The following is a 16,733-nucleotide window of genomic DNA, read 5'->3' on the forward strand; positions in this document are numbered from 1 at the left end:
TGATGGGTGTGGCCTAAAGAGAGCGGGTGTGTCTGGGAAGAGGGTGTGGTGTAGGAGAGTCCTGAGGGCCACATAAAGAGGTTTGGAGGGCCAGATGTTTACAATAATACATTAGAGGGAGGGAGGGAGGAGAGTTATGGACCTCTAGAAGGAAAAAGGCACCCAGATCAAAAGGAAGGGCCAAAGAAAGGCTGGGTTTCAGGGAAGGCGGATAAAGAAGTGATGCAAGGTAGGTATGAATAATAGAGTGAAGTTCTTAAGAAGAAGAAAAGTGAGCAGAACATAGGAACACAGGAAGCAGCCTTGCACCAAGTTGGATTGTTGGTCCACTTGGCTCAGAAGTTTCCAAACTGATTATTTTCTCTCTTTTTTTCATGTTCATTTTCAGCAACGCAAATCCCTGAACAAGCCCCATATGACATCCCTGGAGACTCCCCAGGCAATATCCTTGGAGCTGCTGAAACTCAAAATGTTACAAGTGTTCTAGCCAATTCCCCTGAAACAACCAAAGGGGGCACTTTTGAAGAAGCTGCAATTCATGGTCCTGGAGATGCCACCACTGTTGCAACTGATGCCTCTGCTGCTGCCACAGGGGACACGCAGCAGAGGGCTGTGACCTTCATCCCTGGCAGGCAGAAAGGAGGCACCACTGGCAGTGCGGCAACTCTCCACCCTGCAGGAAGCACAGGAGGGATGCCAGGAGGGACTGCATCCTACATCTCGAGACAGACCACTACTCTCATCCTTGGAAGTGGAGGCATCTCAATAAACTTCCTTGATGGTGCTGCAACTCACATTCCTGGAGCAGCAACTGGCGACATTCTTGGGGGTGCTGTAATTAATGTCCCAGGCAATATTGTTGGTGGCACTGCAACTCACATTCCTATTGGGGTAACAGGCAACATCTATGGTGGTACTGTAACTGACATTGCTGGAGGTGCCACGGGCAGGATCCTTGGTGATACAGAGCCTCCCATCACTGGAGGTGCAACAGGCTACATTCCAGGTAGTGCTACAAGGCCCATCCCTGGAGAAACAGGAGGCAACCTCACTGGTGGTTTTGCAACTGACAACCCAGGTAAGGCAACAGGCAACATAACTTCAGGTTCTGCAACTAACATCCCTGGCGGAGCAACAGGCAACATCTTTAATGGTTCTGTAACTCAGATCCCTGGTGACACAACAAACAACATCACTGGTGGTTCTGCAACTCACATCTCTGTAGGCACAGGAGTCAATGCAGCTGGTGGTTCTGCAACTGATATCACAGGTGATGTAACAGGCAACATTCCTGGTGGTGCTACAACGCACATTCCTGGTGAAACAGGAGGCAACTTGGCTGGTGGTTCTGAAACTGGCATCCTTGTTGGTGCAACAAGCAACTTCCCTGGAGGTTCTGTAGCTCACAACTCTGTAGCCACTGCAGGCAAGACTGATGGTGGTTCTGCAACTCAGATAACCCATGGTGCAACAGGCAACGTTCCTGATGGTGCTGTAACTGACAAACCTGGAGGTGTAACAGGTGGCATAACTGGTGGTTTCCCTACTCAAATCTCTGTAGGCACAACTGGCAACATTCCTGGTGGTTTGACAGTACATATCCCTGGCCAAACAGGAGGCAATCTCTATAGTGGCTCTGCAACTGGCATCACTGGTGCAGCAACAGGCAACATCTCTGGTAGTTCTGCAACTGACAAGCCTGATGGTGCAACAGGCAATGCTGCTGCAACTAACATTCCTGGTGGTACCATAAACAACATCCTTGGTTCTGCAACTCATGTATCTATAGACACAAGGAGCAACACTGCTGGTGGTTCTGCAACTGACATCCCTGGTGAAATGGGAGAAAACACTGCTGGTCATTCTGCAACTGGCATCCCTGGTGGTGCAACAGGAGATGTCTCTGAAGGTTCTGCAACTCACAACTCTGTGGGCACAGCAGGCAACATTGATGGGGGTTCTATAAATGACATTGCTAGTACAGCAACGGGCAACATTCCTGATGGTGCTGCAACAGACATCTTTGGTGGAGGAACAGGGAACAGCTCTGATGGTTCTACAACTGATATCCTTGGAGAGGCAACAAGCAGCGTTGCTGGTGGTTCTGACACTCACATCTCTGTAGGCACAACAAGAAGCAACACTGCTGGTGCAATGGACATCCCTGTTAGAGCCATAGGCAACATCCTTGGTGGTTCTGCAACTCATATCTCTGTAGGCACAACAGGCAACCTTGATGGTGGTTCTGAAGCTGACACTGCTGGTGCAGCAACAGACAACATTCCTGATGGTGCTGCAACCGACATCCTTCATGGCATCACAGGCAACATGCTTGGTAGTGCTGCAACTCACATCTCTGTAGGCACAAGAGACAACATTGCTGGCAGGTTTGCAACTAACATACAAGGTGCAGCAACAGGCAACATCCCTGAAGCTGCTACAGCTGACATTGCTGGTGCAGCAACAGGCAACATTCCTAATGGTCCTACAACACGTGTCCCTGGTGAAACAGGAGACAACCTCACTGGTGGTTCTGTAACTGACATTGCTGGTGCAGCAACAGACAACACCCCTGCAACTAACATCCTTGGTGGTTCTGCAACTCACATCTCTGTGGGTACAACAGGCAACAGTGCTGATGGTTCTGCAGCTGCTATTATTAATGGTGCAACACGAAACATTCCTGGTGGATTCACAACTGGCATCCTTGGAGAGGCAACAGGCAGCAGCACTGGTGGTTCTTTAACTCCTGTCTCTATAGGCACAAGAAGCAATGCTGCTGGTGGTTCAACAGAAATTGGGGGTTCAGCAGCTTACAACTCTGTAGGAACAGCAGGCAACATTGATGGTGGTTCTGCAAATGACATCACTGTTGGTGCTACAGGTCACATCCCTGATGGTGCTGCAACGGACACTGGAATCGCAGCAACAGGAAACATACCACATGCTGCTCCAACGTTCATCCCAGGTGGCACAACAAACGATATCCTTGATGGTTCTGCAAGTGGCATTACTGTTGGTGCAACAAGCAACATTCCTGGTGGCTCTGCAACTGTCATCCTTGCAAAGGAAACAGACAGCATCGCTGGTGGTTCTGAAACTTACGTCTCTGTAGGCAAAACAACAAGGAGCTACACTGTTGGTGGCTCTGCAATTGGCACTGTTGGTGGTGCAACAGGCAACATTCCTGGTGGTCCTACAACACACATCCCTGGAGAAATAGGAGGCAACTTCACTGGTGGTTCTGCAACTGACACCCCCAGGGATGCAACAGGCAATATCTCTGGAGGTTCTGCAAATCACAACTCTGTAGACATGGGAGGCAACACTGATGATGGTTTTGCAACAGAGATACCTCATGGCGTAACAGGAAACACTGCTGGTGCTTCTGCACATGGCATCACCAGTGATGCAACAGGCAACATCCATGGTCCAGCAACAAGCAACATCTCTCATGGTGCTCCATCAATCTTTGGTGGAGCAACAGGCAACATCACTGGTGGTTTCGCAACCAACATAACTGGTGGTGCCACAAGCAACATCCCTGGTAGTTCTGCAACTCAAATTCCTCATCACACAACAGGCACCATCAGTGGTGGTGATGCAACTCAGATCCCTGTTACAGCAATGGGCAACATGCGTGGTGCTGCTGCATCTGACATCCCTAGTGGCACTACAGGCAACATCCCCAATGGCTCTGCAATTGACCTCCCTGGTGGTGCAACTCCAGACATCAGTGGTGGGGATGTCACCCAAATCCCTGGTAGCACAACAGAGGATGTATCTGGTGGTGATTTGACTCATATTCCCGGGGATGCAGCAACTCAAATTCTTGGTAGTGCAACAGGCAAAATTCCTCCTGTCTCTGAATTTGATATTCCTGGTGGTGCAACAGGTAGTCTCACAGGTGGTTCTGTAACTCACACCCCAAGAGCAGCAACAGGCTACATTCCTGCTGGTTCTGCAACCGACATCACCGGTGGCACAACAGGCAACGGCAATGGTGGTTCTGCAATTCCCATTCCTACTGGTGCAACAGGTAACCACACTGGTGGTGCTGCAACTCACATCCTTGGAAACACTACAGGGGACATCTATGGAGGTGCCCCTTCATATGCATGGACCCATCCAATCCTGTTTTCCACCTCCCTTGTCCTCCCTTACTTTCTTACAACTGTTTTCCTATAATCCAACCTTGCTATCCACAATGTTTTGCAAAATATTTAATATTTCTTAGTAAACATTCCTTATTTCTGTACACCTGAGTTTGGAAAAGCAGCTGGATGTTTCTTGGTGCCCCACCAACTATTGTGTTTTTCCACCCTCCAAATTCTGCCTCCACCCCTTAAAGAATTCAGTCCACTTGCAAACTTTGTGCAGGTTATAAAAAGCTAGGTCCCTTGTGCTTTTGAGAACAATACATGGTGATTTAATGTGGATATTCAATGGCCAATTGCAGAACCTTATTAGGCTCTGACACAATTGATGTGAAACAGGAACTGAGTCAGAGCATTGGTGAGCTAGCTTAGTACTGCCAGCATTGATTGGCAGCAGTTCTCCAGAGCTTCAGGCAGGGAGCATTTCCCACTCTTCCCAGGAAATACCAGAGATTGAACTTGAGACCTTCTGCATGTAAAGTGAGCCATGTTCCTTCCACAAATTCCTTCCACAATTAGGTGGTTATCTAATGAAGGATTTTCAGCGCTCTCGCTTGCTGGTGTCTTGGGGAATGCACTCACCTTTCATTCTCTAAACGATTTTCTAAATGATTCTTAGCTTGGATCCTTGGTATACTTGTGTGTGAATTTATCATACCCTCCAACATTTCTCTGATGAAAATAGGAACATCTTATTCCATCATCATCATCATCATGATAAAATGAAATTTATTATTTTTTTAATTTGTACCCTACCCCAGCTACTCTGGGAGGCTACCAACATATATAAAACATATATAAAATCATAATAAAACATTAAACATTACAAAAACTTCCCTGTACAGGGCTGCTTTCAGGGGACTCGGGGGTTGCATAACTCCATACCCTCCAACATTCCTCCAATGAAAATAGGGATGTCCTAAGGAAAAGTGTTTGACCAAACTGCGGGAGGCAGTGGAGGACAGAGGTGCCTGGTGTTCTCTGGTCCATGGGGTCACGAAGAGTCGGACACGACTAAACGACTAAACAACAACAACAAGGAAAAGTGGGACATTCTAGGATCAGATCAGAAACCAGGATGGCTTCTGCAAATCCGGGACTGTCTCTGGAAAATAGGGACACTTGGAGGGTCTGATATATTCAATGTTCATGAATATTCAGAGGTAGTGTGCTAAGCAGGTTAATATCCTCACTCCAACCTCTGTTTCTCTTTCGCCCAGAGTCAGGGCTCAGCCACACACACCTTTTTCCTTGCACTTTCTAGGCTGAGCCCTGCACTTTCCCAGTCCATGCCCCAGAGCTCCCCCTGCCCCACCACTTCACCCAGGAAAATCCACTCTTTAGCACTGAATCGGAACAAATGGCAGTTTGGTTTTTCCCTGGATTGCCATTTCCTCCGATTCAGTGGTAAAGAGCATGTTTTCATGGAGAAATCAGTGAGAGGGAAAGAAAAGTGCTCAGATGTGGACCTAGAAATCCCAGACTGCACCTAGTTATACGGAGCAAAGGAAAGTGTGGAAGAGACCTCAAACTCCACAAGGAAAATAACATCTTATGCTGTGTAACACTTTTTAAAGGAAATAAAGCTTTTAACTTTTATTTTTGGTCTGGTTATTTGTTTATTCCCTTGCAAAGGAAGACCTCAATTTATGACCTGGTTGTTTATCCTGCTATTCCCATTGCAAAGAAAATACTTGGGGCTGGCTGTGTGTCTCGAGCCTGATCACTTTGACACACACAGCAAAGCTGTTGTTTAAAATTCTCTATCTAGTTCCGCCCCAAAACTGGATCATAGTATGAGCAGCCAGCACAGCCAATGGCCAGGGATGATGGGAGTTGTAGTCCAGCAACTTCTGGATGGTCACAGATGATCCCCAACCTTGCTTTAGGCACTAACAGAAACCACTTGTGTTATGCTCAGGGAAAAGCACTTTGAATATGCTCAGAAACATACTCGAGGGACAAGCCAGAGGTTTTGAAAACACAATGTGGCAGCTGTACATCATGTTCCTATTAACTGCAGCCTATTTAATAAAAAGGGTACTTTTGCTGGATTTGGCATCATCCAGAGTAATTTTATTGCATTTTCTGCACTCTCCTTAAGCTTCAAGCTGCTATTAGAGCTGCCCAAACACTGGGATTCTTTTTAGGCCCAAACATTCACTTTCCAAGATTCCAAGTCCTGTAGGCTTTGAGTGGGTATTATTATTATTTCAGTTTATGAGTTATGACTTGAAGCAGTTTGTCCACATGCAAATATCTGTCCCCAAGGGGCTCATAATGTAAGCCAGGAATGAAAGTTCTCAATGCCTGTTTGGAGCACCAGCTCCGAGATGCTCAGATGATTCTGCAATAATTTGCGTGAGGACCCCAGAGCTGGTTCGCAGGCACCCCCCCCCCCCGGACGACAACAACAACAAGGTTGAGAGTTTATGAGCTTCTTATGCACTAGGTAACCGAAGCAGACATAACCCAGTTTTTGATGCACATGATTACAGATGTTTTTTTTAACAAAGCTCATAGTTTTATCCCAAAAGTCACTATGGGAGCCATGAAGCGAGGAGGAAAGGATAGGATGTATGTTAGTTATTTGTTTGTGACATCCAGAGCTTTATGCATCAAGTCAGTGGGGTCCATCTAGTCCGGCATCCACAATGGCCATCCAGCTGCCCAGTGGGGAATTTGCAAGCAGGACCTGAGCTCAAGCGCACTCTCCCCTCCTGTGGTTTCCAGCAACCACCATCCAGAACTCAGAAGGATTATTATTTCATTTATATTCCACCTTTCCTCCAAGGAGCTCAAGGTGGCATCCTATGAAGTTCTCCTCCTTATTTTATCCTCAACACAACCCTGTGAGGTAGGCTAGGCTGAGAGATAGTGATTGATTGAACCAAGGTCACCCTCCTGAGGTTCATTGTGGCTGGGTAGGGAATAGAACCCTGGCCGTCCAGGTCCTTCACTCTAACCTCTGCGCGACAGGCTCGTCCCTTCATTGCAGGTTCTTCTTCGCGCCTAATTTGGTTTAAGCTTTCTGGTGGATTAGTTTACTGGTTTTTGCCCCGCTGCCATCGGGAACCTGAAGTGATGGTTACTTTGAGCACTCTACCTCTAACTCTTTGGAAGTTCTCTTTTCTTCCTTTATAGACTTAGTATAGATTGACATATAGGGCTCAACTCCCGGGTTTCTCTCCACCTCCCTCCCCGAGTGAATAAGTATGAAATGGCCATAGAAATCAATAGGCAGGTTGCTAAAAACCACGTCTAGGTTAAATCGGTTGGTTTCTCCGTCTATTTCTGCGGGCAAAAAACCTAGAAAACACGGACGCCCAGGTCACATCGGGAGCCCTCATTAAGGAGGTGAGGGGGCTACTCTACATTATTTATCTCCGCGTTCCTCTCTCTCCTTCGTCGGTTTGCGGCAGTGTGGCGGAAATAGCTTATCACACAGTGTTGTACGAGCATATACTTCCTCGGCGAAGCTTTACGGCAGTGTGGCGGAGAAGGGAGATGCGAAGATGGCTACGGCTGTGTCGCCCTTCAGCGGAGTCCTGCAGTTGACGGACCTGGACGACTATATCGGGCCGTCGCAAGTGAGTGGGGCGGGGGAGGAGGAAGAGAGAAAGGGGAGGCAGGAGAACGAGAAGGATACAGGCATTTGGGGCCGGTCCCGTGTCGTATTCTTTGCAAACCTTACAACAACCATGTGAGGTAGGCCCGCAGTAGCAGCACACGCATGCGCGCCCATTGCTGAGGCTCAGAGTGAGCGGCCCCAATATGCGGGGCCAGGGTGGTGTCATGATTAGAGGGTCAGGTTAGGGAAACCTGGGTTCAAATCCCTTCTCAGCCATCGGAGACTCATTGGGTGGCCTTGGTCTGGTCAGGGTTGTCAAGGGAAGGAAGGAAGGAAGGAAGGAAGGAAGGAAGGAAGGAATCAAAAGGTTCTGGCCTCAGCAAATTGAAGACGGGACTGGTTTTAAATGTAATGAAAAATGTAAAGTGTCCAAAGTAAGGTGCATCCATTCTTTCTCCTGGCAAACCTCACAGTGATACCTGTAAGGGGTAAGTTGCTTTATCCTAACCATGGTGTGTGTGTGTGTGTGTGTGTGTGTGTGTGTGTATGTGTGAGTGTGAGTGACGGGGTGGGGAATAAACTTGGCATTACCAACCAGATTATCAATGCCTGATGCAGGAATTTCTGAACTGTCCAGTGGGAGTCTAGGAGGAAACACTGCTGCTTCTTCCTGAAGTATGGATTGCGGTGTGTGTGTGTGTGTTTTGGTGTTTATTTTCAGTAGTTCAATTTCCTTTCAGGATTGCATAAAACCCATCAAAGTTGAGAAGAAGCATGGGAAAGCAGCAGCAAAGATCCACATTGAAGATGATGGGACTTACATTCAGGTTGACAAGGTAAAGTTTCCCCTCCTCAGTTTGATCACTGAGATGGAGCGGGGAAGCTTTTTTTAAGTTGTGTGTTTTTGCATTCCACCATCAAGCTTCTGGGGGCCACGTGGCAGTGGTGGGCAGGGCCAGAGGTGAAAGCGGGTGATGCCATTGCTGTGCCTTTTATACTTGTATAAGAGTTACAAAATAGGTTTGGGGATCAGCGGTTACAGCTCTGCAGCCCCAGCTAGGAGTTCAGAAGCCTCTTGGAAAGGAAGTTGGGTAGCAGCCCTCCAGGAAGGAGGACCTTTTCAGTTGTAGTCAAGAAAATTGTCCTGGTTAATGGATGCTCTCAAAAGAGCAATTACTCCCCTCTTCTCTTTGGACTGCGAATCTCTCATATTTGGCCCTACAGTCCAGAGCCAAAACTTGTTACAGTCCTTGGGCCCCTCTGTGATGCTTTTATTTATAAAATCTCCAACATCATCATCAGATGGTGGGGAGGTAACCCCTGAATGACTGCTATGAAAGCTGGAAGTACTTTTCAGGAACGCTTGGAAGCCGATCTCCATCCCCTCTGACCAACTCTCCCTTTCAGGACGGAGGGTCGCAAAAGCTTGAGAAGGCCAAAATCACCCTCAATGACTGCTTGGCATGTAGCGGCTGCATCACGTCTGCGGAGAGTGTCTTAATCACACAGCAGAGCCACGAGGAACTCCTCAGGGTCTTAAATACTAATAAAGTAAGTTGTTGATGCTGTCAGCATGTGAGTCATAGGGCCTGAGGACCTGGAAGATGAACTCTTTCTTGCCCACTTGTGCAGGAGAAGGCAGCTATAGGGGTCTGGTCTAGGGACATAAAGGTAGGAAGTTGCTTTATACAGGAAGCCAGACCATTGGTCCATCTACACTGACTGGCAGTGGCTCTCCAGTGTTCCCAGCAAGGGAATTTCTAAGCCTTACCTGGAGATGCTGCTTGGGACCTTCTGCATGCAAGGCAGTTGCTCTGCCCTTGAGTTACAGCCCTTTCCCACTGAGTAGGCTGGATTTTCTTCCACTGCCAGGAGCAATGTTAGCAAGCTGTTTGCATTCTGGTTGGCTTCAGAGCAAATTATCTAGACCTATTATAAAGCTGCTGGTAGTTTTGCGTTTGTCTTCCACTTCTCATTGCATTAGGGACTAGATTCTCAACATATATATATTTTTAAAAGGAATCCAGCCATTTCATGCTAGCTACAGAAAGGCTCAGGGCACCTCAAGATAGAAAAGGTAAATACTCCAGCAAATACGAATTTCATGTTGATGATTGTTTGTTTTTTTAAGACGTCAGGTTCTGCTTCCCAGAAGCTGGTGGTGGTGTCCGTATCTCCCCAGTCCCGAGCTTCGATGGCGGCAAAGTTTTCACTGACTCCTTTAGACACAGCCAAGAAACTGGTGTCTTTCTTTAAAAGTTTAGGTGAGCAGCAATGTCTCTTCTGAAGTATGTAGCTTGATGATTTAGTAATTAAACACACTTGGGATCAAACGGATTCCTGTGTTCCTGAGCATCACATTTCTGTGACGAAGCTGGTAGGATAAAACTACTTGGGGGCTGAAGATCTTGCTGCCTTTTCGCCCTTTTAACAAATAGCTTTTAAACATCATTCTCATTTAGATGTCTGCTTGAACGGATTGCCCATATTAATTAAGTTGGGACTTATTGTCAACTGATGATCTTTCTTTCTTTCCCCTCTGTTACATTTACAAAAATATATTTAAAAAAAATTGCAGGGGGAAGATAAAAAAACTGACCAAACTTCCTATCACTTGGATGGTTTTGTTCACCCTTGTTGCAGAGGGTGTTGAGTTGACACAGTTTAGGAACAGCTCACCAATCCAGCTGGCTCAGTATTGTCTACACTGGCTGGCAGCAGCTCTTCAAGGTTCCAGACAAGGGTCTTTCTCAGCCCTACCTAGAGATGCTGAGGATTGAACCTGGGACCTTCTGCATGCAAAGCAGGCCCTCTTCCATTGAGCTGTAGCCCTTTGCTTAACAAAGGAACAAAGGAAGCTGCCTTGCACAGAGTCGGATCATTGGTCCAATGACACCTGTATAGAAAGCTTCTGGAAGCCCCCACCACTCCACAAATGTGCACCTAACCTCTCCCCCTTCCCTGTCTCAGGGGTGCATTATGTCTTTGACACGACTTTCTCAAGGAACTTCAGCCTGCTGGAGAGCCAGCGAGAGTTTGTGCAGCGCTTCCGGAGGGAAAAGGAAGACAAGAAGGCTTTGCCTATGTTGGCTGCTGCCTGCCCAGGTGAGGCTGTTGTGGGGGGAGAGAGTGGGGTGCGGGCCCTGCAACTGGTGCTACCCATCATCCAGGAACCTCAGATTTTAAGACAGTGATGGGTGGGGCCAGAAGGAAAAGAGGGTGGAGCAATGAATGTGAATTTTTCCTTTAAGCCGTAGGCTTCCTCTCCGCTTCTACTCACATACCCTTCTCTAGCCTTTTCAGGCAAGCAGGAGTCACTATCAGAGTACAAGGGCACATCCCAGCCAAGCAGAAACATTCAGAGAGGGTGCAAAGCTTAGCTGGTGAAGCGGGTAGCCTGGGGAAAATCCCAAGGGCCAAATAGAGAGGTCTGGAGGGCCACATTTGGCCTCCGGGCCTGAGGCTCCCTGCTCCTGCTGTGGACTATAAATGGGACATTCCAATATTTCTTTACAGCTGGTTGCATGCTGTTGCAATTCCGTTCCCTTTTTGGGTTTGTAGTCCTTTTTCTAGTCCAGCTCTATCCCTGGCAACACAAACATTGTTGAGCAGCTTTTCCTTTTAATCCCTTGGCCTTTCTTCCAATAGGCCAGCAAGAGGAGAGTGGGATGGGGGTGGATGCTGCCTTTGGAGCCTGGAGGCAGATTTGTGACTTAAGGATGTTGGTTCTTCTTCCTCTTTCAGGCTGGATCTGTTATGCCGAAAAAACCCACGGGAGTTTCATCATCCCTCACGTCAGCACGGCCAAGTCTCCCCAGCAAGTGATGGGCTCCCTCGTCAAGAGGCACTTTGCCAAACAGCAAGTGTGTGTTCTGTGGCAGGCACTTTTCGCAGGGGAACTGGTGTCCTAGAAAGTCTGGGAGCAGCAGCTGGGCTTCAGTTTGTGACCTCCCCATCAGATCGCCTCTGCAGAGAGCCAGAAAAGGGGTTACCCTCTCACCCAACCAACCTTCTGCAGAAAGGGGAGCTCAGACCCTTTCCATGCCAGGGCAGTGCTGTTGCTGCTGCTGCTGCTGCTGCTTTCTTCTTAGGGGCAACCATCTCAAGCCACCCAGAATTGTTATTACCCTATGGAATGACCTACTCTCACTTCTTTGGGTTTAGAGCAGCCTTTGCCCGATCCTGGATCCCTCCAGATGTTTTGGACTACAACTTCCGTCATCCACTGCCAGTGCCATTGTGGCTGATGGGAGTTGTAGTCCTGAACACCTGGAAGGCACTAAATGGTTGGCAAAGGCTGGTTTGGACAAATTTGCAAAGGGTGCTACTAGTTAATGGTTGCTAGATGGAGGTTTTACACCTCTGAAATGCCACCTACCAGGGACAAAACCCAAACAAACTGGAAGTGGTTATTGCCTTCATTCTTTGCTTGTGTGTCTTTTGCGGTGCCCTACTGGTGCCACTGTCAGAAACATGAAATCAGGACTAGTTTTTGCTGAAGAGATATCCCAATCTCTTCCCCATTTATAGCACTTGACACCTGACCAGATCTACCACGTGACAGTGATGCCTTGTTACGACAAGAAGTTAGAAGCTTCCAGACCTGACTTCTTCATCCAAGAGCACCAGACCCGTGAGGTTGACTGTGTGATTACTACAGGTAGAGCGGAGCCAGGAACTGTGATGCAGTCAATGTTTGAGTTAGAAACACCCAGAGGATTCCTGGCTTGAGATGCAACTGCCCGTTCACTAGCTACTACTTCCACCCTGCCCCATTTGAATTAATGGAGCCCAGCCCTCAACCTGCCAGAGGTTTCTACACATACAACCTCCTGCATCACTGCATCCTGGCGAGCCAGAGGGATTATGCCATTTCAAGGACATATTCCAGCCAAGCAAAAGTTCTTGAGTAGGGGCGCTGATTGGAGCTGGTTTGGGGAGTGTCCTGGGGGCCGAATGGAGAAGCTTGGAGGGCCGCACTCAGTCCCTAGGCTTGAGGTTCCCCATCCCTGAACTCAAGAGAGGATTAATTCATTGCCTGGTAACTCCTCTCTGCTTCCTGCCTCCGTTCCATACAGAATGCAAACTCCCTTGCATTTGTTCTGTATTTCAGGAGAAGTTGTGAAGTTGCTCGACCAGGAGAAGGTAACCCTATCAGAAGTGAATCCTTCCCCTTTGGATACCATGTAAGATCCGAAGTCGCTTAACTTTGCTACGCTTACATCCGGCTTGCTTCTTTCACATGTGCTCGATTTGCAGAACTTTAATCAGGATTTGGCCTTTATCGGCATGCAGTCGGGCATTTCGAGTTTTGCATGGTGCCTGACACTGTTTCTTTTCTCCCTTCCATAGGTTTAGTGGTGTGTCTGAAGAGGAGCAGTTGCTCGGGCACTCTGGAGGCGGTTCTGGGGGCTACCTGGAGCACATCTATAAGTATGCCGCAAGGGAGCTCTTTGGTATTCAAGTGGAAGAAGTTCGCTATAAGGCACTGAAGTAAGGATATTGCATTACCGCCTGGAGCTCTTACCAAGGATCCTCTCCCAGCCCATTTTCCCCAGCCTGCACTCTCTTCCAGTTGCTGCTGCCTATCCCTTGCTCCATCCTCTCTCGCCGGCTAAAGAGCCATCAGCCCATTGCAAGCAACCGTGGAAGGTGCAAGAGAGCCATGGTCTGGGAGGAAGCATTCGTTTTCCAACCAGGCTGACTTCCCCACCAAAGTTGTACTGTTCGTCCATGTTCCGTTGCTGCCAGTTTCTGCTCTGAGCAGATGGAATAGTGGCTTGGGAGCGTGTCTGAAGAGACCATGTTTTGCAGTAGCAAATCTCTGGTTCCTCCCTGACCCCTTTTAATTCTTCCCCAGAAACAAGGACTTACAGGAAGTGACGCTGGAGAAGGATGGCAAAACCCTCTTGCATTTTGCCCTGGCATACGGATTTCGGAACATCCAGAACTTGGTGCAGAAACTGAAGCGGGGGAAGCTGCCGTATCACTACATCGAGGTGATGGCTTGTCCTTCAGGTGAGGCCACCTGCAGGTTGGAAACGGCAGGGGGGATAAGAAAAGCCTGCATGTCGCTTGGAGCTCTCTGGCAACATCCTAAGAATTCTCCCTTTCACTCCTACCAGTTAATAACAACAACAACAACAACAACAATACTATAAATAAATAAATTATTTATACCCCGCCCATCTGGCTGAGTTTCCCCAGCCACTCTGGGCCCGGCTTCCAACAAAATATTAAAAATACAATAAAACATCAAACATTAAAAACTTTCCTAAACAGGGCTGTCTTCAGATGTCTTCTAAAAGTCAGATAGTTGTCTGATGGGACATCTGATGGGAGGGCGTTCCACAGGGCGGGCGCCGCCACCGAGAAGACCCTCTGCCTGGTTCCCTGTAACCTCACTTCTCGCAGTGAGGGAACCACCAGAAGGCCCTTGGAGCTGGACCTCGGTGTCTGGGCAGAACGATGGGGGTGGAGACTCTCCTTCAGTTAAAAAGAAGCAGGTTGCTGTTTTGTTTGTTACAAAGTTATGTATTTTTATGTTTTTATATTGTAAACAGCCCTGTGATCCTTAGATAAAGGGTGGTATAGAAATATAATGTATAAAGAAATAATCTGAAATGCCACCTCCTTCCTCACAGACCCTCTCAGGCGTTGATATCGGCAGAGGGCGCCCTCATGGTTGCTCCATCTCCCTCAGACATTTGAGAGGGGAGTGACCTGTAAGAGGGCCTTCTCTGCGGCAGCCCCTAGGCTGTGGAATTCCCCTACCTGCAGAGGTGTGCCTGTCTTCTTCACTGGTTTCAGTGAATGCTGAAGACACACTTCTTTACCCCAGCCTTTGACACTTGAGATGTGCCTTTCCAGGGACTCCGCTGTTCTTCCTATGACCGTCATGTGTTTTTAGTCTTTCATTGCTGTATCCTGCCCTGGGTCTTGCTGGTGAAAGGCAAGCAATACATTTGGTGATGATGATAATATTGAAGCTCTAGCTTAGCTAACTCAGGTACTTCCTTCGACCTGCTTCCCTCCAGATTTGAGCTCCCAGCAGGCACCAGCCTACAAAGATCATTTTGAACTTGCGGCCTTGTGTGCCTGGGGCTGATGGGAGTTCTAGTTCAAAGCATTTAGAGGGTGCCAGCTTGGGGAATGCAGGTTTAGCTTAAAAACTCACCTATATTCTTCTTGCCTCTTCTGCTGGGATCCACTTTCTTCCCACCCCCTTGTTTCTTTCCAGGCTGCTTAAATGGAGGGGGCCAAATTAAAGCCGAAGGGGAGCCCAGCAAGGATCTTCTCCAGAGGGTGGAGAGGCTGTACGAATCGGTCCAGCCTGAAAACCCGGAGCTGAATGGAGCCGTGCAGGCACTCTACAAGGAGTGGCTGGGTGGCCCTGCTTCGGAACAGACTCGAGACATCCTGCACACGGGGTATCACGCAGTGGAGAAGTCAAGCGCCACCTTGAATATCAAGTGGTGAAGAGGGCTGGGAGTGCTGTGGGCACAGGTGTCACAATCATGCCCTCTTGATTTCCTTTCCCTCTCCGAAGTGGTTGCTGGAAGGACAGAGACTGTTCATAGGTGGCAAAATATGTAGCAAATCCACCTTTGGTACCAAAGACTGGAATAAAAATGATTACGGACAGAGGGTTTGGCTTTAAGGAGAGCTGTGTTCATCTGTATACCCTTGCCTTCCCTCTAGCTTCTGACAGCCATGACTGTTGGCCATCCTGGCAGCATCTGGAGTCCAGTGATATCTGGGGGGCATGTTACATGTTGCTACCATAAACAATTGTCCTAGATCAAGATCTCTCTCTCCATAATCCACAATGCAAAGGAAAACACAATACTAACAGATGCTACTTGAGGGATTGTCACAGGAGCCAGGCAGTCAGCCTCTTGCAGAGTTTCAGTTGGAAACAGCCCGTTTTGTGGCTTGCTGCAGGTTGGGGGCTCTTGGATGTCTGCCCAAAAGGGGGCTGGAACACGTTCTTGGGGTTCAAAGTATGTATACCTGCCTTAGCTCAGAGTGTGTTTCCAGAGCTCTCTGTGCTTTTGGTCTCATTCCTGCCACTTGCCTACAATGAATTCCCTTAGTAACAAAAAAACAGCAGCTGTTATAAATCTACAGGATAAAGAGTTAAGAACTTCAGAAAGAGCCTCCTGGATCAGGCCAGTGTCCATACACTCCTACATCATCTTCTCAAGAGTCCCAAATCAATCTCTGCCCTACCTTTTTCATGCAGAGATTGGAAGTTCATGCCCCATCCTGGACGGGAGCAAAATGTCACCTACAACACTGAAGTGTGGCCTTTAAAAGAACTGTAGCCAGAAACTTGAAATGTTTCAGGCCTGCTTTATTATTTCCTTATTCTCTGCACCCACAAAGCCAAGAAGCTTTTTCTCCAGGAGTGATGGGATTACCTAAGGAGACTCTTTAAGAGGCAAGGGGGATCTAGAGGTATAAATGACTTTCAGACTTTGAAAAGCTGGTGTCACTCGATCAAGTTCACCAGTTTTGTTGAATTAATTAAATAGTTTTAATTGGATTTTGAATAAATGCAGTTAATTGTTACTGTTTTGAATTTTATTGTGTTATTATCTTCCTTGGTGGGTCATGCAAACTGCTAGTCTGAGTAACACTTTTTATAGAGTAGGGGGCACTGGGACCAACGGTGGAGATGGCCTGAAAAAGTTTGGGAACCATTGCGATAGACTGTGAAGAAGCAGTTTAAGGGTGCAGCTAAATTGGAAGCAGAAACTCCGTGATTAGGTCCTCATGGAGTTTCTCATTTAAAACTGAAAATCACAGGGATAAATTAACACTCATCCAGATCCAGTTCTGAAAGGTTCAGGATACTGAACTTCATTGTTTCATTTGATGTCCACAAGTTCTAGTGCTATGATAGAGGGGGAAATTGTGTTTGCTTCCTAACACTTGCAATCAGCCTGTCTTTGCTGGTGGCGAAAGTCTCGGCTCCAAGAATTAAGAGGCAGAACCACAGC

General features: G+C 47.8%; 1 protein-coding gene across 1 annotated transcript; it reads left to right on the forward strand.

Annotated features, from left to right (window-relative positions):
* Positions 1 to 7,565: 7,565 nt before the first annotated feature.
* CIAO3 (cytosolic iron-sulfur assembly component 3) lies at positions 7,566 to 16,302 on the forward strand. The gene is made up of 11 exons (XM_083710779.1): positions 7,566 to 7,747; positions 8,469 to 8,564; positions 9,136 to 9,279; positions 9,860 to 9,992; positions 10,699 to 10,833; positions 11,473 to 11,591; positions 12,259 to 12,388; positions 12,842 to 12,914; positions 13,081 to 13,221; positions 13,589 to 13,746; positions 14,969 to 16,302. Exons 1-11 carry the CDS (start codon positions 7,673 to 7,675, stop codon positions 15,205 to 15,207), a joined length of 1,443 nt encoding a protein of 480 aa, XP_083566905.1. The 5' UTR covers positions 7,566 to 7,672; the 3' UTR covers positions 15,208 to 16,302.
* Positions 16,303 to 16,733: the final 431 nt, after the last annotated feature.

Source organism: Podarcis gaigeae (assembly GCF_964106915.1).
Source record: "Podarcis gaigeae genome assembly, chromosome: 14".
NCBI classification, from domain to species: domain Eukaryota; kingdom Metazoa; phylum Chordata; class Lepidosauria; order Squamata; family Lacertidae; genus Podarcis; species Podarcis gaigeae.

What these genes read in the sequence shown, in the direction of transcription:
- CIAO3 (XM_083710779.1), top strand. Translation starts at nt 7,673, where the DNA reads ATGGCTACGGCTGTGTCGCCCTTCAGCGGAGTCCTGCAGTTGACGGAC. An exon ending in ACTATATCGGGCCGTCGCAA is followed by an intron (nt 7,748 to 8,468) that starts GTGAGTGGGGCG and finishes ATTTCCTTTCAG; the next exon opens with GATTGCATAAAACCCATCAA. An exon ending in GGGTCTTAAATACTAATAAA is followed by an intron (nt 9,280 to 9,859) that starts GTAAGTTGTTGA and finishes TGTTTTTTTAAG; the next exon opens with ACGTCAGGTTCTGCTTCCCA.